General features: G+C 59.8%; 1 protein-coding gene across 1 annotated transcript; it reads left to right on the top strand.

Annotated features, from left to right (window-relative positions):
* The first annotated feature begins 624 nt into the window (after positions 1 to 624).
* Positions 625 to 18,546, top strand: Gnai2 (G protein subunit alpha i2). Its single transcript, XM_048334967.1, has 9 exons — positions 625 to 869; positions 12,605 to 12,647; positions 12,895 to 13,036; positions 13,202 to 13,362; positions 16,017 to 16,145; positions 16,473 to 16,602; positions 16,707 to 16,860; positions 17,310 to 17,523; positions 18,091 to 18,546. The coding sequence occupies exons 1-8, from the start codon at positions 752 to 754 to the stop codon at positions 17,498 to 17,500; spliced, it is 1,068 nt and encodes a 355-aa protein (XP_048190924.1). The 5' UTR covers positions 625 to 751; the 3' UTR covers positions 17,501 to 17,523; positions 18,091 to 18,546.
* Positions 18,547 to 23,459: the final 4,913 nt, after the last annotated feature.

The following is a 23,459-nucleotide window of genomic DNA, read 5'->3' as shown; positions in this document are numbered from 1 at the left end:
GCACCCGGAGAGAAAAGATGGGGAGACTGACTGCCTGCCTTTCCAGGAGCCGGGTAAAGGGCATCGGAAAGCCTCTTGAACCCCGAAAACAACTTCATGGGGTTCATTTTGCTTTAGCAAGCGGATGGGGACACGCCTCCCCGCCAACGTCGCAGCAGTTGCGGGGAGGGGGGTGGCGCGAGAGCATCCCCACCCGCGTGCCCCGCACCGGATCCCCACGGCCCCGGGACTTCAAAGCCCAGCTCCCGGCCGCTCAGCACCCCGATGGAAGCCGGGCCCCGCCCGCAGCCCGCCTGGAGCCCGCCCGGAGCCGGATCCTCGACGACGTCGAGTCCGGGGCTCCGGCCGGGACTCAGCTCGGCCCCGCCTCGCCAGCCCGCGCCCGAGAGTCTGGGGCCGAGCTCAACTCCTCCCCGTCGCTCCGTCCGCCAGCCAATCAGCGGCTCCTGGTCCCTCCCGGCCCCGCCCCCGCGCCAGCCCCCGGCCCACTCGCGAGCCTCCGTCCCCCCTCAGGCCCCGCCCCCGGCCCCGCCCCGCGGTCGGTGCGCGGCGGCCGGGAAGGCGCCTCCCGCAGTCTCTCGGAACTGCCGACCCGAGAGCGCAGCCCGGTTGCCCGAGCGCCAGCGGCTGGGGGGGGGGACAGGAGCGGAGCGGGTCGGGCGGGGCCGAGCCGGTCGGGGGGGGGCCCTTGGGCCGTGTGAGGGGGGGGCGGCCGGGCCGGGCCAGGCCGGGGCCGGCGGACGGCAGCAGGATGGGCTGCACGGTGAGCGCCGAGGACAAGGCGGCGGCCGAGCGCTCCAAGATGATCGACAAGAACCTGCGGGAGGACGGCGAGAAGGCGGCCCGGGAGGTGAAGCTGTTACTGTTAGGTGAGGCCGCGCCCCGCGCTCTGGGACACCCCACCCCACCCCGCCCCGCCCCTGAGGCTTCTGCCACACAGCACTCGGCTCTTCAAAACTCTTAGGCCCAGTGGTTGTGACCCCCCCCACACACACCACACCCCTATACCTGGGACTTGAACAGCCCCCCCCCCCCTCAAACCAGGACCAGCTTGGCCAGGAACTCCAAATAAGAGTGGGGAAGTCATAAATTGTTTTTTTTTTTTTTAAGATCTCTGAACCTCTATCCAGACTCCAGTTCAGATCTTTTAACCCATCCTACCTCCCAAGCCCTCAAGCCTTGGGCAGCACTGCCCTCCTACCAGGTACCCTTGGCTTGGCTATCCATCCTTCCTTCCTCAACAGCCTCCCAGAACCCCCTGAACCTCTCTCTGCCTTGGCCCGGCCACCCTTTCCTGCACTTTACCCAATTCCTCAGAACCCCACCCTCAAAGCTCCACCTGTTCCCCTGCTCCTATTGGACGTGAACATCTATCTCCTGGGGCCCCTTCCGGGCCCCTACTTATAGGAATCCCTTACTCCCCTTTCTGTGCCCAGTCTTTTACTCTGCAAACTCTATCTTCGACCTGTGCACTCTGACCTCTCATCTGGGCAACTGACTGCTCTTGAGCACCTCTCTCCTCTGGGTCCCCCTTTCTGCAGACATCACTCCCCCAAACCTTCTCTTCTCCCACAGTCTGGCACTTCCCCAGGTTCCGCACCCCCCCTGCACCGGGTTGATTGTGCTAGGAGAAGGTGAACCAATGGGGCTGGAAAGCACCCAGACTAGGTGAGGCCGATTCCCCAAGGGTTTGGACTAATGCTTCACTGGTCACACTGGGAGGATGGAGTGGGGGGGGCGGGGAGCCCTCAAGTTCTCTGGGAAGTTCCACTCCCTCCCTGAGTATGTGTTTCCCAGTTTCCAAGGCCTGTCTGGGCAGGTGGGGGGGGGGTGGGAATGTGAGTCTGGGAAGTGGGAGGGAATGTGGAGGAGTCTGGGGTTGTAATCACTTTCCAAGGCCAGGGAAGATGGTGGCTGTTTGGAGGGATGGGGGGAAAGTGGAAGTGGAGAGACGAGCCGACATGTTGCTGCCCCTGGCAGGCCGTCGGGCGGGCGGGCCTGGGCGATGGGTTGAGCAGCGCTTGGGTTTTCCTTGGCCCAGGGCTGGAAGGCCTGGGATGGAGCCCGGGAGCGTCGGTGTGTTGGGGGGGGCTGTTAAGCTGAATTTGGGGGTGGGGTGGGGCGGGGGTCCGGCCAGTGCGCCTGAAAGCATCCACGCCGGCCTTCCTGCAGAGCCGCCGGGCCTGGCGGCCGTGTGCATCCGTGCGTCCTCCCACCCCCCCCCCCAGAGCCGCGGCGGCCGGGGCGTGGGGTGGGGGGCGGCGGGGAGGTCCCGGCAGCCACGCAGGAGGGGGGGTGTGGCCCCCGCGCCCCGGGCTGCGTGCGTGGGGAGCGGAGGCCTTCCCGCGCCGGGGCCCGTGGCGCGGGGGGTGGGGGAGGGAGGGGGTCCCGGCCCGCCCGGCCCTCCGGGCGCCCCCCCTCCGCGGAGCGCCGTCCCCGAGGGCCGGGCCTCGGGGGCGCAGCCCCGGGAGGTTTCAAAATGGCATCCGCGGCGGCGGGGAGGAAGGGAAGGGGCGGGCCGGGGCGGGCAGGGGCGGCGGCCGGGCCTCCTCCGGGCCCGCGCCGCGGCGGGCGCTCGCCTCTTCCTGTCCCCGCCGCAGGCAGCGAGTGGGTGTCGCCGCCGGGCCCCGGGGAGGGCGCTTCCGGGCCCGCCGCCGGCCCCTGCCCAGGCCGGGCGCCCTTCCCGCGGTGGGCCGGGGGTGAGGTGGGGTGGGGTGGGGGGAGAAGCGGGCCGCCCCGCGAGCCCGGCCCCGCCACCCCCGGGCAGGGCCGCCGCCCCGAGCCCCGCGCGCGCGCAATCGCGGGGGGCCAGGCCCGGTGACGGGATCGGGCCCGGGTCCCCCCCGCCCCTCGGGCCCCCGGGAGCCCCATCTCAGCGGTCCCGACCCGCCGCCCGGCTTCCTCTGCGAAACTGACTTCCTGGGCTGGGCCCAGGGTGAGGGATGGGGCAAACAGGAACTTCACCGAGGTTCTCCTCGGGGGTGCTGGTGGGGGAGGGAACGAGACCCCAAGTCCCGCCCGGAACTGATGACCCCCCTGACTGCAGGGACCGGTCTGCCCCGAGTGCCTGGGAAGGGGCTCTGGGGCTGGAGCCATTCACCTCATCCAGGAATAAGGTGGTGGAAGCCCAGCCATGGCAGGTTCCGCGTCCTGAGCGCCTGTCTCACCTAGCGGGAGACTCTGTCCAGGCAACGGGACTCGGGCTGGGCAGGTGCCAACCCTCCCTCCCGGCCAGAACCACGCCTGCTGCCCTGCCCGCTCGTTGGCACCCTCCCCTCGCCCGCGGGCACAGGCCCTGTCGCCCGCGCAGAGGCAACTTGGTGACTGGAGGAGCAGAGGAGTTGATAACCAGTCTCAATCCCGGGGTACACCGCACCCCTCCTCACTTCATTCAGCCCAACTGATCATGGAGGCACAGTCGGAATTGGGGGCCCTGGTAGACAGACAGTCTTTCAGAAAAAAGAAAAACGTATTTTATGGGCTCCAGGAAGGCCATGGAGTTATGGATACCTTAGTCTGTCTGACCCTGGGAGTTTGCATCTTTTTGTTGTTGTTGTTGTTGCCAGTCCTGGGCCTTGAACTCAGGACCTGAGCACCGTTCCTAAGCTGCTTTTTGCTCAAGGCTAGCACTCTATCTCTTGAGCCACAGCGCCACTTCTGGCTTTCCCTGTGTATGTGGTGCTGAGGAATCGAACCCAGGGCTCCGTGCATGCTAGGCAAGCAAGCTCTCTCCCGCTAAGCTACATTCCCAGCCCTGCATCTCTTCTTTCACTGTGTTCTTTAATACTCAGCAAGGGGATCTCCCAGGCTCAAATCCTCCTTGAGTTCCAGCTGACCTCTCCTCTGATTCCCAATACTACTGATCACCCCTCACCCCAACTTTCAGATCTAGTTTCTCTCCCTTGAGACTACAGGGTTGTGGTGGGTGGTGGCCCTTTCACTTCTGAGCCCGGAGCCTGGCCTCCGTGGGGTGCTTCTCATCTTGGTGAATGAAGGACCGATCTACCAGACTTTTTATGTACCAGTCACTAACCCACAGTTTGACTGGTGGCAAGAGCTCAATGTTAGAGCCAAGGACCAGGACGAGGGGGACACAGAGGAAAAAGTTCTTCAGGCTAGGCTAACCTGAAAGATAGCTCTCACCCATGGCACCCAGAATTCTCGCTGCAGCTTGTACGTAGCCTGTCTCTGGGCACAGTAGAAACTCGTGTGGGAAAGTGATTTTGCTTCTTTCCTTCCACCTGGGACCGTTAGAACTGCCACTTCAATACTACTTAAAAGCCATGGGGCTCAGACCTGAGAAAATGCTGTAAGGAACTCTGGGCCATCAGGAGATTGCTGCTCAAAGCAGAGGCTCAGATGATAAATTCACCCAAGGAAAAGGAAGGGAGTTTGGGGGCCTTTGTCCTGCCTCGGTCTCTCTAAAGCAAAGAACTGGCATGGGATAGGTCCAGATTAAGTGTGCGTGGGAACCATGAAATTACTGAACACACTCATGAACAGGACAGAGCCCCTGGGGAGAGATAATGTAATTCTGGGACTATTACTGCAGAGAGATGGGAGGTCTCGCCTGGAATCCTGGCTGGCGGGGCAGTGGGGGTGATTCTAGTTAGAGCTGTGAAAGGAGGTGTCCTGGTGTGGGGGGGGGCATCCTCCGGGCTGCGCCCTACTCAGCAAATACAGGAGATCTGTACACCCCAGTAGGTATTTCCTGGCCTCAGAGAGGGGCTCCACCCTTCCCTTGGACCATTCTTGGGGTTCCACAGATCTAAGTTAGAATACTGGTTGGAGTTCCTTGATCCACACCCGTAGTCCAGGGTTCTGAGGTACCAGTCTGACTCTAGAGGTGTGTAATGCTGGCAATACCCCAAATGTTGGGAGGTGAGTACGCTTTTTGCCGACTCTTGCAGAACTGAGGGTGTGGTGGAATGGGGTCTCCCCATCCTACAGAGTGCCTGCCTGGCTACATGCAGTCACCCCCTTTCTTGCTGGTACAAGGTGGGGTGACAGACTTCAGGCAGGCCTCTGTCCCCCCCCCACCCCTCTCTCACCACCTCAACCCTCCCTTCCCTGCTGGAGCTCATTAACACTTGAATGGGGGGCGGGGTGGCTTGGGCCTCCGAGTCTTTTCCCACCCCTCCCCCAATCTGGGCGAGGCTTTGTTTGTTGGAGTGGTCTGGGTTAAAGCTCCCACACTAGAGAGAAGGGGGGGGGGTGTCGGTGAGCTACTCTTGAGCCCCTCTGTGCCTCTGCCCAGCCCTGGGAGGCTCAGCTTCTAACCCACCCCTCAAGGGTTGGCATAGCAAACATGGGAAGTGGTACCATGTGTGGGGATGGGAGTGAGACTTGAGGCTAGATTCCATTAAGGGGTGCTCCTGGCCCAGGGAGACCAGGTGATGGGGACCACTCAGCTGGGAGTCCCCTGGGGGGTGGAGAACTCCAGACATGAGCCCTGCAGGTGGTGAGGAAGGAGGGAATCACACACACAACACACACACACACACACACACACACACACACACAGGAGTTTCAAGTCAATCCAGCCCAGGGGCACAGGCTATAGCAGCAGGCCCAGGGGTAGCCTCGAGCCACCCCACGGAGGCCACCCACGGTCAGGAACCCCTTTGGGCACTGTGGTGTTGGCACTGGGCTGACATGAGTAACACGATGAACATTTATTTGCCCACTAAGTGACAGCAGGTAAGTCAGGCTCCCATCCTGTCCCAGTGAAATCCTTACCCTTAGGCCACTGTGGAGGGCAGTGGCACTTGGCACACTCTGCCCCCCCCCCCTTGATCTCAATCTCAGACCCTGCTATGTGTCAGATGTGTGCAGGTGTGCATGCCCCAAGATCGGGGCTTGAACTCGGGGCCTAGGTGTGCCACCATTGAGCCACAGCTCCACTTCCAAGCTTTCTTTTGTGGTTAAGTAGGAGATCAGAACCTCATGGACTTTTCTGCCTCAGCTGGCTTCAAGCAGTGATCCTCAGATCACACACACACACACACACACACACACACACACACACACACACACACACACCCCTGTATGTATATAGGATTACAGCCACTGCACCTAGCTCTCAGACTTGTTTCTAAAAGGGCCTTTTGACCTAGCTAGAGTGTCTATCCTAGCTCTTAGCCCCTAAGGGCCACTGCCCCTTACCCCAGAAGCCACTTTTCCAATAGAAGATAAGCCTGAGAGCAGCCTTCTTCCTCTCACCTTTGTGCCCGAGGCTGGGACGGTCAGGTGGGGCCTGGCCCTGATAGTTGTCTCACCTTGGGCCCAGAGTGGAGGGGAAGGAGGATGGCTACTGCGGATGGGCCCTGCCTGAGAATTCTGGGCCGAGTGCACTGGGGGGACCGGTGGTGTTTGGTAGCAGCTGCTGCCTCTGCTACAGGTGCCGGTTGGAGCCGGTCCTACTCGGCCCCACCCAGCCCCGCTAGCCTGGAGCTCTTGTTGTCACTAAACCTCAACCCCACCCTCACCCTGCTGCTGCTGCTTCTTGGTCCCTTCTTGGTGGTTTGAGAGGAATAGTCTTCTTCTAGGAATAAGCATGGGTTGCTGGGCTGGGGCCTCTCTCTGCCTTACCCTCTATGTATGCTTCCAGCGTCAAGGAGGGCCCAGCTAGTTTGAGGAAAGGCCTAAACATGGGATCGTTGAAGGCTTTGTTGGAGAGAAGGGGGTGGCCTTTGTGTGGCTTCGAGGGGACCCCAGGGCTGTGTGGAAAGGATGGTGGCAGCACCAAGTGTGCACGGGTTGGGAGTGAGGGCAAGAAGTCTGCCCAGTGGGCCCTCAGGGAAGTGGTGTCCACATCAGAGGAAAAGGAGGAAGCAGCTGGGGGAGGAGGAGCCCCGAAAGAGGAAGAGGCCATAGGGCTGCTTGGTGTTAAGTGTGGAGGTGTGAGCCCATGCAGAGCCCCCCCTCTGGGGCCTAGGAGGTGATCACCTGCCCCTGGGCCTTACTGGCTGGGGACAGTCCAGTGGAACTCTGTCCTAGCAACTGCTGGGCCTGGGAGCCAGAGAAGGTGGCGCTTCTGAGGATTCCAGGCCTCTCCTTTGGCCACAGGAAGTGGTGGCTGGAGCGGGACACCAGTGGGAGGGCCAGCAGGAAGGCAGAAGGCTGCTCCTAGATTCCTGAGCGGCCATTGCCCTCCCAAGCCGGAAGGCTAGCCACAGGCCGGGATGAATGCCTGGAAATGGAGCAGAAGCTTGAGGATTAGCTCACTCTGGGTTTCCCCTACTATGTAACCCACTGGGTCTGGGGTGTCTTCCCTGGGCCTCAGTTTCCCTTTCGGGGATCACAGCAGCTACTTCTGATTGAGCCTTGTCTGGGTTTTTCTCGTGCGCCAGTACTGGGGTCTTGCAATGTGCCACACCGCCAAATCCCATTACACCCTTTTCACATGGCGTACCAATAAGTAGAGATGGCTAGGACATACTGGGCACCTGCCCCAACCACCATAGCCCTTTGGGAGCTTGTGCACCGTGCTCAGGGATTCGTCACTCGGGATGATGGGCATATGTGGTGGCCAATGGCGTGAGTGCATATGGACTCTCTGTGCTAGCGTCCCTAAATAAGATCAGTTGACTTCAATTGCTTTTGCTGGGGAGGGTGGCACCCAGGATTTGTGAAATCTTTAGAGAGAGAGAGAGAGAGAGAGAGAGAGAGAGAGAGTGTGTGTGTGTGTGTGTGTGTGTGTGTGTGTGTGTGTGTGTCAGTGTCAGTCCTGGGGCTTGAAGTCAGGGCCTGGGCCCTATTCCTAAGCTGTTGTGCTCAAGGCTAACACTCTTCCACTTGAGTCACAGCTCCACCCGTGGCTTTTTTTGGTGGATAATTGGAGATAAAGAGTCTCCCAGGACTTTCCTGTCGGGGCTGGCTTTGAATCATTATCCTCAGCTTCTCAGCCTGAGTAGCTTAGCTAGGATCACAGGCATAAGCCACCAGCACCCAGCTTACATGAAATCATTGCTGCTCAAAACCAGAAATCTGCCAGCTAGTCATGACCTTATCTACATGGAGCTGCCCAGTTTTTACTTCCTCCCAGCCCATATGCTCAATAATGCTCCTCAACTTCAGTACCATTCTCTTTTTCCCACTACTCCCTCACTCTTCTCAGACCCTGCCTGAGGAAGGCGGAGGCTGCTCACTCGCTGGGGGCCTGGAACAGGGAGTTAGCCAGGAGAAAGGAAGGGAAGGCCGTTCCTGAAGGACTCCCGCCATAGGCCCTAGCTCCGTGGTGGCTGCAGTATGGTCCTGCGGTTATGTGTGGGCTGGTGACAGCTTGATCTGGTTCCTCATTGTCCTTGGCTTCCCGATCTGAGGTGTATGACTGGTAGGACTTTGCCCTTATCCTTGGAGGTTTCCAGAAGTTCTCCGTGTTGTCAGGCGGGGCCCTCTGGAGCCAAGGCTCAGAAATGCCTGAGTACAGAGGCATCCAAGCCTCTGGGCCATGAGGTCAAACAGAAAACAAGAGGTCAGCTGTCCTCGTGGTCATCCATGGACCCCAGAAAGTCCAGGCCCCTCCCTCCTTCCCTCCCTCCCTCCCTCCCTCCCTGTGTGACCTCGGGCTGTCCTCCTCCCTGCCTGTGCCCAGTACTGGGACCTTTGATGTCACCCTGTGGGATTGGCATTTCACAGACGGGGATACTGAGTCCCCAGGGTCCCAGCACCTCACCCCAGGCCCTCTGAAACGAGTCAGAAGAAGTGGCCATGATTTATTCAGGTATCTTGAGAACAGCTAAAGGATTCCTAAATGAAGTCGTCTCTAAGGCTGGGCACTGGTGACTCGGGCCTGTCATCCTAGCTACTCAGGAAGCTGAGATCTGAGGATCGCAGTTACGCTTTGCCAGGAAAGGAAGTCATTGAGGCTCTTATCTCCAATTAATCACTAGAAAAGACAAAAGTGGAGCTGTAGCTCAAGTGGTAGAGTGCCAGGCTTGAGCAGAAAAGGCTCAAGGGACAGTACCCAGATCCTGAGTTCAAGCCCCAGTCCCGGTACGCATGCACACGAGCACACATAATCTCTAGGAAGGGAGATGTGCCAAATGGTCCGGCTTCTTGTGTGTGCTCTGGGCTTTACTGTATCTCCTGGATCCTACAGAGGGTAAAATTTGCAGCCCAGGGGGGGGCCAACGACGAATCAAACTCCAGCTTACCCTGTACAATGGGGCAAGGCCTACTGAGGGAGGGAGACTGCCTCGCCCTGGCGAGCCTCTGTGTGTGTGCACAGAGATCCCTGTCTTGGCAGGCGCGAGACAGGGCCCTGCTTTGCTTGTTGGTGCTTCCTTATAGACCTCAGGCGCCCCGGAAGCTGCTGGCCGAGGTGGCACCAGTGGCAGGGACCATCCAGGAGGCCACAGGCTTTTCTACTGAAAAGGCTGTGTGTGGGGAGGGGGGGGGAGGATGTTGCCGGATCTGACTGCCCTTCCCCCACTGTGCAGACCCGCGGGGAGCCCTCTTGGAGGGAGTGAAGGGGCCCCCAACAGCAGCACCTGGAGGAAGGAAGAAAGGCCAGGGGCGGGGCTTGGAGGGCCTTTGTCTAGCCGGGCCTTCTCCCCCTCTCCCTCCCATTCCCATTGTTCCTGTGTGACTGGACTCTGCTGCCGTCTGGGGGGCTTCCCAGGGAGGGGGTGGCGGGTGAGGGTCCGGGCACCTCCCCCAGCTGCCCCTAGCTGATTTCTGAAACAAACAACAACAACAACAAAAAACCCAAGTTCCCTAGCCTCCACCTTCCTCTGGTCTCCGGAGGCCAGGCGCCCCCTGCTGGTGGTGGAGGCCTTGGAGCCCCGGGGGGGGGGGGGGCCTGGGGTGGGGAAGGGGGATCCGAGAGCCCAGGGCCGAGCTGGGGATGTGGCGTCCTCCAGGGGTAACAGTAGGAGGCCCTCCCCTCCCCCCACGAGCCCCACGAAGCTGCGGCGGGCCGTGCAGGCACGCCTGGTGCGGTGGAATGGAGCTGGGCTCCTGCCCAAGTCTACCCTGTGGTCCCGGCCACCGCTGCCGAGGAGCTCTGCCTTCAGGCTGCCACGTCAGCTGGCAGCGCCCTCCTCAGCCCCGTGCGTTCTGAGGGAACCCCCACCAACCAGGCCGCTGCCTCCCCTCCAGGAAGGCGCCCGCCCAGCTTTCTGAGTCCCTAGGCCAGGGTAAGTTGGGGAAGCTTCCAGACAAAGACACCCCCCCAGTGTGGCCCAGGGCCCCGTGTCTCGAAGAGACAGGACAAGCTGAGAACACAAAGCAACCAACACGGTGTGGGTTGGACTCTAGTTTCAGGTTGTCCTAAGTCTCAACAGGGAGCTCCTCGGTGCTTTGAACCAGCCTGTGTGCCACCTGTTTGGCGGTCTTTGCTCTCTATCCAAAAAGCTTTCCGCGGCTCTCCTTTAAATGAGATGGTCCTTGTGGGGCCTAAGAAATTCGGCTAATCTGTGTTTTTCCAGAGGGTACACCAATGGTGATAGCTGTTATCTGAACTGAACTCTGTGGGTCAGGTGCAGGGAGAAGAGCGTGCTAGGAGGACACAATGGATTGTTTCATTTCATAGATGAGATCAGAGAAAGGGATCGCAGTTTGAAGGCTGCCTGGGCAGGGAAGTTTGTGTGACTCTCACCCTTGTAGGAAGTAGAGTTCAAGTGACTTAAATGCTGGGGCCTGGACTAACCGTCGAGTGATCTGGATCTGTGGTAAGGCCCTGCTGGCCTTCCCCAGGCAGGTGAGGTGGTTCCCTCGTCCCATCTGTTTCCTCCCCTGTCTGGGGCTTTAGCACCCTAGAGTAGAAGCAGCTGTTTTCCTTCAGGCAGCCACTGTGATTACTGCTCACCCCTTGCGGGCCCAGCAGCTGCCCCCACCAGGCACAGGCTGCAGAAACACCTTCCTTGCTGGGAAGCGCTTCAGCCTGTGGGGATGGCAAGGCACCCTGGAGAACTCCTGCAGGCCCCGTAATCTCCCCCAGCTGGGGACGGAGCTGCCATGGGGCAGAGGCTCAGCACCTCCGTGAGCCATCGGGAGTCCATCGGGGACTGAAGGGGGGGGGCAGGTGCAGTGAATCCGGCTGAGGGAGCTGAGGGCCCACAGTCTCTAAGATGGGGGGCACACCCGAGGTCAGATGCTGGCTTATCTGATGGAGGGATACATGTTTCCTCCAGAACTCCCAAGGCACAGAACCTGTGGGCAGCCCGAGCCCCACCCTTCCCAACTGGACGTCCTGTGGTGGCCCCGCCCACCCGCCGACTGGCCCCTCCCTGACGGTCTCCAGGTCCCCCTGCTTCCTGCCCATTGCCAGCAGTCGCCAGCACCACGCCCTGGCCCTGCCGCTAGCTACTTCCCTCTTGAGTCTCTGCTTCCAGGAGGACAAAGGGACCCCCCCCCCCAGCCAGGTCCCAAGATCAAGGCTTGTTTTGCCCGCCTTTCCAGAGGAGCTCTGTTGACAGTGACCCAGGTGGAGGAGGAGGGGTTTGAGGCTGTCCTTGGAGCTCAGAATTTCAGAGGCTTCAGGAAGGGAAACTGAGGCCTGAGACCCACACTGAAGTAAGGCCCTCAGCTGGCTGGGGCAGGGAGCCAGTAGACCCGGGTTGCTGTGTCGCCTTGCTGTCCGCCAGCTCTAGGAAAAGCAGATGCAAAGCAAGTTTGAATTGGCAGCCGGTCACTGAACCCACACCCACCCACTCTGTCTACCCACTGTGGCCGGGTGGGAAAGTGGGCCCCTGGCTCTTGTGCTCCACACACTGTGGGAAGGTGAGCCACAGGGCCACTGCATCTGTTTTGAGGCCCTGAGGCCTCCGTGGTTCAACTGCACCACCAGGCTTTCTGGGCCCCTTTCAACATGCCCCCTCTTCGTCTGTGGAGTGTGAGCATCCCTGGCTCTGCTAGAGCCCAGGCTGCCCAAAGCTGGCATGGGTGTGCTGGGCTGGGGATATAGCCTAGTGGCAAGAGTGCCTGCCTCGGATACACGAGGCCCTAGGTTCGATTCCCCAGCACCACATATACAGAAAACGGCCAGAAGAGGCGCTGTGGCTCAAGTGGCAGAGTGCTAGCCTTGAGCGGGAAGAAGCCAGGGACAGTGCTCAGGCCCTGAGTCCAAGGCCCAGGACTGGCCAAAAAAAAAAAAAAGCTGGCACGGGTGTGCTGTCTCACACCCTCACTGTTATTATTTTTTATGGTTCCGGGGTCTTCTACATGCTATTCAAATACTTGAACTTGAACTCGGGGCTTTAGATTTTGTCTTTGAGATAGGGTCTCATACCAACTTGGCCTGGCTGGCCTCAAACTCTCAATCCTCCTGCTTCTGCCTGCTGAGTAGCTGGACTTGGTTCTTTTAAACCCCAGCCAGGCGCCAGTGGCTCACACCTGCAATCCTAGGCAGGTGCTCAGGAGGCTGAGATCGGAGGACTCAAGTTCACAGCCAGCCCAGGCAGAAAAGTCTGAAATGCATTTTCAGTTAACCACCAAAAAAAAAAAACCGTCATGGGTTAGTTGTGGAGTGTTTCCTGGCTGCATCTCTGCAGCCCGACAGTCTGCACCCTGAGAGCTGGAAGCAGGTGTCCTGAGCTATTGATGGCTTGCCTGTCGAGCCCGCTGGGTCTGTCCCTGACCCCTGTGTCCTTCCTTCCAGGTGCTGGGGAGTCTGGGAAAAGCACCATCGTCAAGCAGATGAAGTAAGTGCTGCGCATGGCCACTCCACACTTCCATTCTCTTTCCTCTCTGGGCCTGTACTGCATTCTAGCACCAGCCCAGCCTGGCTTCACCAGGCTCGGACTGGACTTCCTTCTAGATCTGTCCACAGGGCCCAGCGGGTCAGGGGCAATAATCTCCCTCTCTGAAGTAGGTCTCTGCAGCTCCAGGAAGCTCTGATGACTTCCTGTAACACCCCTCCCCCCCCGCCACCCCCCACCCCCCCGCCAGGATCATCCATGAGGATGGCTACTCAGAGGAGGAATGCCGTCAGTACCGGGCAGTTGTCTACAGCAACACCATCCAGTCCATCATGGCCATCGTCAAGGCCATGGGCAACCTGCAGATCGACTTTGACGACCCCCACCGCGCGGTATGTGTATCTCACCCACACCACTCGTCCCCTAGAAGGGTACAGAGCAAGTGTTCCGGGGGACCTGAGCCCCCTGCCCCCAAAGGACCCCCTGAGTCTGACAGGAGGGGTGGGAATGCCTCCCTTCGGCTGACTAACCACTCAACACCCACTCCCGCTGCCCAGGACGACGCCAGGCAGCTGTTTGCCTTGTCTTGCGCCGCTGAGGAGCAGGGAATGCTCCCCGAGGACCTGTCCGGCGTCATCCGAAGGCTCTGGGCTGACCACGGTGTGCAGGCCTGCTTTGGCCGCTCTCGGGAGTACCAGCTCAACGACTCGGCTGCTTAGTGAGTGTCCCTGGGAAGCGGCGGCTGGGCGCCCCAGCTGGAGGAGCCCCCGCCGGGGCTCTGGTGGCTTGTGGAGAGGGCTGGGCTAGGTTGGCACAGTACTGAACGGCCAGGAGGAGCTGGGCACCCGTGGCTCACGCCTGTCATCCCAGCTACTCGGGAGGCTGAGATCTGAGGATCGCGGTTCAAAAGCCAGCCCAGGCAAGGAAAGTCCGTGAGACTCTTTGGGTTGGGAACCAACCCAAACCAGAAATGGAGCTGTTACTAAGGTGGTAGAGCCGCTAGCCTTAAGCACAAAAGTTCAGCACCCAGGGCCAGTGGAGTTCAAGCCCCAGGACTGCCAGGAGGATGAGAACCATCTTGGCCTCCTTCCAGGCTTTCTCTGTAGCTTTATCTGCTTTAACACAATGGTCCTAAAGAGCATTGCTACCACCATGTGTCGGGCCCAGTGCAAGGCTTCAAGGACAGAGTGATAAGCAGAAGAAAGAAGTCCCTGAGCAGCGGCAGCAGAGGGCTGGGGGAAGCCCAGAGGCTGAAGAGGGGGCTCTGGGAGAGGGTCCCGGCAGGGAACGAGGCACATACAAACCCCAGGGCTGTGCTTGAGAGCACAGGGAGGCAGGCTGGCGGGCAAGGGGCCTACCAAGGGGGAAGAAGTTGTCTTTGAGGTGACAAGTGTATGTAGGGGCTGCAGCCTGGGCCTCACCTGTTTTAGTCCCAGGTTGAGACTGGGGACTTAGAAGGGAAATCATTCTGGGCCTCCGGGCCCAGTCCTTGGCTGTCCTGTAGCCAGTGGGGATAGGACAGGCGGGCGGAAGGAGACACCCACAGGTGTTGGACAGCGCCACCGGATAGGCCGTGGCTATCCCAGCTCCCTTCAGCCAGGCCCCCGACCGAGCTCCTGCCTGGACTGGGCCTCCCAGGATGAACGAGAAGAGCCGCCGGCCTGGCCCCGTGTCACCCCCTCACCCCCAGAGCTGTGGGCTCCCAGCCGGATGCCGCGGAGGCCCCCGGGCACTGGGCCTGGTTCTGCCCTGAGATCACAGGCTCCGCCACCAGTAGAGCTTTGGGGTCATCAGGGCAGGGTAGGATGAACCCCACTCCCCACTGCTGCTGCAGAACCCCCTGATACCGAAGGAGAGCAGACATAGAGCCATCTCCAGGCTGCTTCCCACTTCTCCGTCACCCTGTTTCCTGATGTCCCAGACATGAAGCACCCACGGTGTGCCCGGTGCTGTTTCACCAGTGGTCACACAGGTCCTGCTCTTTCTTTCTCTGTGTGCCAGTCCTGGGGCTTGAACTCGGGGCCTGAGCGCTCTCCCTGAGCTTTTTTTAACTCAAGGCTAGCGCTCTACCACTTTGAGCCACAGCTCCAGCTAGGATTATAGGCGTGAGCCACCGTTGCCTGGCCGTCCTGTTCTTTCAGATGGTTTTATGCCTTGGCAGAACCGCCCAGGAATGAGGGGGTGTGGATTGGGGCCTCAGAAGGAATGGGGACTCAGTGAACCCACTTCAGAGCCATTCCCCAAGACCACAGGAGGTCCCAAGGGCAAAGCCGCTCTTGAGAAGGGAGAGGCCGGTGCGGAACCCACCCTGAGGCCTCCAGACTGGGGGCTGCCGGCAGGGGGCAGGGCACCGTACGCAGGGCACGGCCAGTGCGTCATGGTCCCCCATGGCCCTTCCTGTTTTTCTGTTCTGTCCCCGGGTCTCTGAGATCATTTCCCTCTGGCCTGGTTTAGCCTCCCTGTGGCCCCAGCTTGCAGGAGCGAGGCATCACCAGTAGAGGGCAGCCACGGCACGTTGGACCCAGGGCTGTAAAGATAGGGAGGCAGGCAGCCGGCTGGGTTGGTCCCTGGGCCCTACAGGGGTAGACTTGATAGTCATTAAGGAAGCTGGTAATGAGGAGCCCCTGGGAGCCCCACTGAACAGGTGCCCCCAAGGAACGCAAATTTTACTGGGTGCCGGGCAAAAAGCCCACGGGCCTGGCAGGTTCTAACATGTCTAGCTCCCTATTGAGGGCTGCTCTGTGGCAGGTACCATAATTGCCCCATTAGCATCCTTGAACCTCTCCCTGAAGGACTAATTTGCCCCCTCCTACTCCCTTCACCTGTAGCCCCAAGACAGGCCTAGTTCAGACTGTGGGTACTGAGCCCACAGTGCTACTCAGTTCCAGGCCCAGCCCAACCTCCCCCCCACCCACGGGGAGGGGGGAAACAAGAGGCTCTGAGCCCAGGTTTCATCAGCTCAGGGGTGAGCGTGAGGCAGGCAAGGATTAAAGAAGAGCAAGCCGGGAGCCGTGGTTCACACCTGTAATCGCAGCTGCTCAGGAGGCTGAGACCTGAGGATCTCGGTTCAAAGCCACATCCAGGCAGGAAAGTCCATGAGACTCTTATCTCCAATTAACCACCCAAAAGCCAGAAATGACACTGTGGCTTGAAGTGGTGTAGAGCGTTAGCCTCGGGCACAGGCATTCAGGGACTGCGCCCAGGTCCCGAGTTCAAGCCCCAGGACTGGCACAAGGAAAAATAAAGAAGCAAGATAAGTATGGGGGAGGGGGAGATACCTTTCCCTGCTGGCTCAAGATGCAGGTAATCAGGCTCCCTGTATTCTCCCTAACCTCTCCCTCCTTCTCACTCCCCGCCTCCCCCCACCCCAAGCTACCTGAATGACCTGGAGCGCATCGCGCAGAGTGACTACATCCCCACGCAGCAGGACGTGCTGCGGACCCGCGTGAAGACCACGGGCATTGTGGAAACACATTTCACCTTCAAGGACCTCCACTTCAAGTGAGCAGGCCCATCCGTGGTGTGGGCGGGCGGGGTGGGGGGTGGATATCAGGGGAGTAGCAGCATCCTCAACCCCCCCCTCGGAAGTTCTTCAAGGCTGTGTTTTGGCCCAGTGATCCAGACAGAAGATTCTAGAGAATTACTCCCCACCACGCCATTGGCCGAGCTTCACAGAGCTGTGGCCTTGGTGCAGTATAATGACTGCCATTGTCGCCACCCACTGTAACGACAGTGGTCACCACTGTGGAGAGCCAGTGACGACTGCCGGTCAGGGGAGCGGGGGGGGGGTCTCCCCTAGAGCTGAGGTGCCCGCCTCTGCGCCCACAGGATGTTTGATGTCGGTGGTCAGAGGTCCGAGCGGAAGAAGTGGATCCACTGCTTCGAAGGCGTCACGGCCATCATCTTCTGCGTGGCGTTGAGCGCCTACGACCTCGTGCTGGCCGAGGATGAGGAGATGGTGAGCGCCCGGGAATGCGCGTGCACGCGGGGCGGGGTGGGGGGGGGTCCGGGGCGGGGGCGCGCTCGTGGTGGCCGTCACCCACCTCCCTGTCCTGCTCCCAGAACCGCATGCACGAGAGCATGAAGCTGTTTGACAGCATCTGCAACAACAAGTGGTTCACGGACACGTCCATCATCCTGTTCCTCAACAAGAAGGACCTGTTTGAGGAGAAGATCACACACAGCCCGCTGACCATCTGCTTCCCCGAGTACACAGGTGGGCGCCCCCTCTGGACGGAAGGGGAACTGCGGGGCGCAGGCAGCGCGCAGGTGTACCGACTGGGGGGTCCTTGGTGTGGTCTCTTTGATTCGTTTCATGTTTAATTTGTGGGTCTTGGGTTCAGGGTCTGGGCGCTGTCCCCCATCTCTTGTGCTCAAGTCTAGCGCTTACGACTTGGGGCCACAGCGCCACTTCCGATTTCCTGGGGGTTCATTTGGGATGAGAGTCTCGTGGACTTTCCCGCCTAGGTTGGCTTAGAATCGGGCTCCTCAGATCTCAGCCTCCTGAGCTGCTAGGATGACAGGCGGGAGCCTCGGGTGCCAGCTGTACTGTGTTCTTACACAGAACAGTCCTTCACACGCATGCACGTGCGTGGTTATGCTACACGTGCGGGAAAGGGCCTGCCTCACGTGCCGGACACATCTCCACCATGGTGTCTCCCTCAGGGGCCAACAAGTACGACGAGGCAGCCAGCTACATCCAGAGCAAGTTTGAGGACCTGAATAAGCGCAAAGACACCAAGGAAATCTACACGCACTTCACGTGCGCCACCGACACCAAGAACGTGCAGTTCGTGTTCGACGCCGTCACCGACGTCATCATCAAGAACAACCTGAAGGACTGCGGCCTCTTCTGAGGGGCAGCAGGCCCGGCAGGATGGTGAGCCGGGGGGGCGGGGGGCAGGCAAGGAGCCGGGCAGAACAGAAACGGAGCCCTTGAGCCCAGAGAGGGGTTGGGGTCAGGGAGTCTAGAGGAAGGGGCGAGGACCAGAGTGGGTGCAGCGTGTCGATGGGATCCGCTGAGCGGGGTAGAGGGCGCTGAGGTGGCAACTGGGTGACCTGGCCCAGTGATCCAGACAGAAGATTCTAGAGAATTACTCCCCACCACGCCATTGGCCGAGCTTCACAGAGCTGTGAAGGAATTCCCCAGTCACCTGCTGGTCACTGTGACCAGCTCTCTGTCCCTCAGACCCATCAGGGTCCCCTTCCCAGGCCAGTCCTGTGGCCCTGGTGCAGTATAATGACTGCCATTGTCACCGAGTACACACACGCATGTGTGCACACAGACACGCATGCACACGCACGCACATGCAGTAGCCCAGCAAAGCAGCTTTTGCGTACCTGGTGAGGAGTAGGTGGGGGAAATGATTTTGACCAGGCAGAGGAAAGAACGAGACCCACACTGGCTCCCTCCTGACCCATGCCATAACTGTCACCCCACCTCCAGGGCCACCGCCGACTCTGCTCCCCTGCCCCCCTGAGGAAGACCGGGGGGCCAAGAAGACCGCGCTCCCCTGCCTGTGCCCTGGCCGCTTCTTCCCCTCTTTCTCTGTTCTCAGCCCCTCGCCCCTTCTCTTAGCTTCAGACTTGAGGGAGGGGCTGCCCCAGGCCTCCCTGTTTGAAGCCTGCCCTTCTCTGAGGTGTTGGGGGGGTGGGGAGTGGCCATGGTACCCCTTTCCTGGGCATCTGTTCTGGTTTTCTGACCATTGTTTTTGTTCTGTTGGGGTGGGGGGGGAGCACATGCGGAGTCTCCCGAGGCCTGTGTCTGGAGGGGGGTACCCCTTTCTCCAGCCTGGACCCCCCCGGCTGTGCCCAACACCAGCCCTGACTCAGCCCAAGCCCCACATGTTTACAGGGAGCCTCCTGCCCCGTCCCCTTCCCAACTGCTCGGAGGCCCCAAAGGTAAAAAGCACAAGCAGCGTGAGACGCCACCATTCCTGAAGACCACAGTCCATTTGCTTTATCCTCGTAGCTTTAAAAAAAAAAAAAAAAAAAAAAAAAGCAAAAAAGCAAAAAAGGAAAAAAAAAAAGGGGAAAAAAAAAAGAAAACTGCAAACCTAGAAAACTTTTTAGAGACAAACCTATTTAAAACTGTCAGGTCCTGACCAGCAACCACCCAAAACCCCTTCCAGTGATTCCGTGCCTTGAGTGTGTCTGCGTGTTTACACCCATCCCCCTGCCGGCCGCCCCCTGTGTGGGTGGCCCTCCCCCCCGCCCTGCCCTCCACGGATTTGGGTTCCAAGGGCTGTTCCAGACAACTGCCAATGTCACTGAGGGTCCTGCCCTGCGGCCCCGGGCCCAGGCTCCATTAACCTACATGTAGCTCCGTAGCGCTAACCTAGGAACCACCGCTGCCTGCAGAGGGGCCAGGCCCCTCAACGCCCTCGCCCCAGGCCCGGGTCCTTCAGCATTGAACACTTCCTTGCTTTTTTCACATGTTTTATGGAATTGTTCACATGGTTTGAAATAATAAAATGTAGAAAGAAAAAAAATTTAACTGTCGGGTATTCAATTCTAAGGGCAAAAGACCAAGGCTGAGATTGTACAGAATGATGGTAGTCTAAACTTCAGCCCCCCTGGACTTCTTTTTGCTGTTTAATTGGAGATAAGCCACAGACGTCTTACCTGGGCTCAACCAAGATCCTCAGATCCCGGCCTCCTGAGTAGCTAGGAGTTCAGACATGAGCCACCAGACCCTGGCCTGGGCAGACTCCCTCCTTCCACCCCTCCAGCCTCCAGTCGTGGGGCTTGAACTCGGGTCCTGAGTGCTGTCTCTGAGCTCTTTTGCTCAAGGCTAGTGCTTTACCACTTAGAGCCACAGCTCAACTTCTGGTTTTCTGGTGGCTAGTTGGACATAAGTGTTTCGTGAACGTTATTGCCTGGGCTGGCTTTGAACTGCCATCCTCAGGTCCCAGCCTCCCAAGTAGCTAGGATTACAGACATTTGCCACCAGTACCTTGCCTGGCAGATTTTTTTGCTAGTGCTGGGGCTTGAACTCAGGGCCTGAGCACTGTCCCTGGGTTCCGCCCCTTCTGGCTTTTTCTGTGTCTGCGGTGCTGTGGAATCGAACCCAGGGCTTCATGCATGCTAGGCGAGCGCTCTACCACTAGGCCACCTTCCCAGCCCCTGGGCAGACTTTAAAGAGCTTTTCCTGCATGCTGGGAATAGGAGGGTTGTCCAAGCAGCCTCTAGTGCCTAAGGATTTGCTTAGAAAAGTCCAGAGAGATGGGGTGAGCTGCTGCCCGGTGGGTTGCATCCCCTTGGCATTTGTAAGGAGCAGGGACAGCCATGGGCAAGGCCCTAGGGGCGCTTGTCATTGGCTGCGCTGGGTTCTTGCAGCCCTGGTGGTGCTCCCCGAAAGCCCCTCCAGTGCCAAGCTCCCGGATTTTCTATGAACAGCAGGGGGCAGTGGCAGGCCGAGCCTCCGGGGAGGACCTGCACCCGGGTGGGGCCCTGGACCCTGCGCTTCTGCCTCCGGCCGCCAGGGGGCGCGCGGCGCGCTCAACTCCGCCCCGCCGGTCGCGGGGGCTGACGTCAGCGCGCTCGGCCCCGCCCCCGCCGGTCGCGGAGGCTGACGTCAGCGCGTCTCGCGGAGGCCGCGGGGCACAAAAGCGGCTTTGTGAGGCGGGCGACGGCCCCGCGCCCGCGGCCGGGACAAAGCGGCCGGGGCCGAGGGCGGGCCGGGGTCGGCGCCGCGGGGGCGCGGCGGGCCGGGCCGGGCCCGGGGGGGGGGTGGGGGGAGCGCGGGGGGCTCCGCCTCCACACACCTGTCGGCGCCCTGCGGCCCGCGGGGCCCGGGAGCTGGCAGGGGATGAGAGGCGGCGGCCGCCGGGCCCGCGGGCCGTTCCGGCCTCCCCGGCCCGCTCGGCTCCCCGGCCCCTTCCTTCCGAGGCTCGGCCTGCACCCCCCTCCGCCCCCCCGGAGCCCTTGGCGGGGCGATCGGGGCTGGAGCAGCTCCAGGGCCGCCGTGCCCGCCCGGCAGGAAGCAGCACCGGAGGCGGCCCGGGCCTCCCGTCCCGCGGGGAGCCCCGCACAGAGGGTCATTGAGCGGCTCGCCATTGTCCGCGGCCCGGGCTGGGCCCTCCGGGCTCTGGTGCGCGTCCCACGCCCCTTCCCCTTCCCGGGACCCGGGCCTGGCCCCACCTGCCCGTGGCCCCCTCACCCCGGTTCTGGTTTCCAGGGCATAAGGCACCATTGTCCCGGCGCTGGCCGGGGCGGCTCCTCTCAATCGGCCTTGTCTCTTTTGACTGTTGGGAATTTCCCAGCCATTGAGGGGGGATGGGGTGGGGGGGAGAGACCTTCCCAGGTGTCCTGAACCCTAACTGCAGGGACTCCATGAAACAGCCCCCCCCCCCCCCAGCATTTGCTGACAGGGGAAATTCCACATTTCTCCTGCTCCCTCTGACTCTCTAACCACCCCACCCCCCCCCCCCAGCTCTCCCAGGATAAGGAAGCCCACGGTGCTGCCCATGCCCGCGGACAGCTGCAGCTCGGAGGCCCAGGACCCTTCACAGAATATGCAAAACCCATTTATAGGACCCAGGCTCCCCCGTTTCCAGTGTGAGGAGGGTTTGTCCACAGCCATGCCACGAGGCTGATCCAACTCCAAGAGGGCCGGGCCCACTTGAAATAGTTGCTCTGGTGACTGATGTGGTGGCAGCCTCGGTATTTTTAACCTATTTGTGGGCCAGGGGAACAGCTGGGAAGAGAGAGGCAAGCTCCAAGAGAGGCCCAAAGAGGAAAGAGGGTTCAGAGACCCTGTAGGAAGCGGGGCACTGGTGGCTCACGCCTGTGAGCCTAGTTAGGGGGCTGAGGATTGAAGCCAGCCCAGGCAGGAAAAGCCCAGGAGCCTATCTCCCAATCAATTACCAAAAAGCCGGAAATGGAGCTGTGGCTCAAGGGGTAGAGAACTAACCTTGAGCAAAAAAAAAAAAAAAAGCTCAGGAACAACTCAGAGCCTGCAGGGACTGACTGTCAAGTCAGTCTGGGGAATGACAGAGTCGTTTCTCAGTACTTCCCAAGAAAGCCCCATCGCTTCTGATGTCCCCAAACCCTCTGCCTCCCTCCTCCGCAGAGTTCCCCAGAATCATTCCACACACACCCTGGGACCAAGAGAGCCAAGTTAGCGATAGGCTGAAGTATATCAGCTCTGATGCCAGCTGTCAGCCCAGTTAGCATGGCCGGCCGGGTTTGAGTGTCTCTAGGAGCTAAGGGATAGGGCTGACCCCAAAACACATGTCTACTGCCTAAAGGAAATCCGAGCGCCCTCACCCCTGCTGTGGGGATTTGTGTGTTCCCAAGCCGCTGCTTGGACTCAGAAAGAACCCAAGAAGTGCAGCGCAGGTACACAGCAAACCCCCCCCCCCCCCCCCGTCACACACCCAAGGTGATGGCTTCTAGCCAGCTAGAGCATGTGTGCAGGTGTGTGACCACAAACGTGCTCAAGCCTGCAAACTGCTCAGCCTCAGGCCCACGGTGATGGGCGCAGGGTTCAACGGGGGCAGAGGTCAAGGCCATAGCGCCTTTTTTCCTCCTTGCCTTGACTTCTCTGGGAGATACAGTTCCACAGGTGATCTTGGGAGAAAAATAGTTTGCCATTCCCTCCCATCAACTCTGGTGTGTGTGTGTGTGTGTGTGTATGCAAGTGTGTGTGTGTGCATGCTGGGGTTTGGACTCTGGGCCTGGGTGCTGTCCCTGAGTTCTTTTGCTCAAGACTAGCATTTGAGCCACAGCGCCGCTTCTGGCTTTTGCGGAGTCATTTATTGTAGATAAGAGTCTCAGGGACTTTCTTGCTCCAGCTGGCTTCAGCCACAATCCTCAGGTCTCAGCCTCCTAAATAGCTAAGCTTACAGGTGTGAGCCACCAGCACCCTGCTGTCAACTTTGCTTTCTGATCACATTAGGGATGGGAGGATTAAGTCGTGGGGATTAAGGCAAGGTCAAAGAGTCCTCAAGCCCCATTCTCTGTTGTTGGTTATTTTTTGCCAGTCCTGGGGCTTGAACTCAGGGCTTGAGCACTGTCCCTGAGCTTCTTTTTGTTCTAGGCTAGCACTCTGCCACTTGAGCCACAGCACCACTGCTGGGCTTTTCTATATACGTGGTGCTGAGGAATTGAACCCAGGGCTTCACGTATATGAGGCAACCACTCTACCACTAGGCCACATTCCCAGCCCTTCAAGCCCCATTCTCTTAGCTATGAGGAGGTTGAAATCTAAAAATCCTGATGAGAAGTCAGCCCTGGCAGGAAGTCTATGAGATGCTTATTTTCAATGAACCACCAAAAAAAAAAAAAAGCCAGAAGTGGAGCTGTGGCTCAAGTAGTAGAGCACTATGTAGCCTTGAATGAAAAAAAACCTCAGGGACAGTGCCCAGGCCTTGAGTTCAGGCCCCAGTACCAGTACCAAAAATAAAAAAATTAAAAAAAAATAGAAAGAGGTAGGAGAAGGAGAAAAGGAGGAGGAGGAGGAGAAAGGAGAGAGCAAAGAAAGTAGTTGTGTTGGGGATTGAGGGGAAATGACACGGGCGAGGAGGGCTGGGGTGGGACGGGTTCCTTCGCAGGCCTCGCAGGGTCTGGATGGTCCAGGATGCCCAGTGTTACCATGGCAACAGCGCGCACCTGCCCTGTCGGAGCCTCCATTGTGGGTCAGACCCGTCCGGCCCACCGACTACGACTGCCCGATGGGTTATCTCCGGCTGGGGACACACAGGAGGCATAGCAACAGTGTCTGTGCTCCAGTTGGCCTCTCCCTGCGCTGCCCTGGGGGGGGGGGCTCTCCCAGCCCCTCCCCCGCTCGCCCGTAGCCCACCCCCACGTCGA

Source organism: Perognathus longimembris, chromosome 26 (assembly GCF_023159225.1).
Source record: "Perognathus longimembris pacificus isolate PPM17 chromosome 26, ASM2315922v1, whole genome shotgun sequence".
Lineage (NCBI taxonomy): Eukaryota > Metazoa > Chordata > Mammalia > Rodentia > Heteromyidae > Perognathus > Perognathus longimembris.
The sequence above is the reverse complement of the archived record's forward strand: the minus strand, read 5'-3'. Positions and strand labels throughout refer to the sequence as shown.

Bases quoted from the DNA above. Each gene is read 5' to 3' on its own strand.
- Gnai2 (XM_048334967.1), top strand. From the start codon at position 752: ATGGGCTGCACGGTGAGCGCCGAGGACAAGGCGGCGGCCGAGCGCTCC. The intron at 870-12,604 runs GTGAGGCCGCGC...CCTTCCTTCCAG, and splicing joins GGTGAAGCTGTTACTGTTAG to GTGCTGGGGAGTCTGGGAAA. The intron at 12,648-12,894 runs GTAAGTGCTGCG...CCCCCCCGCCAG, and splicing joins ACCATCGTCAAGCAGATGAA to GATCATCCATGAGGATGGCT.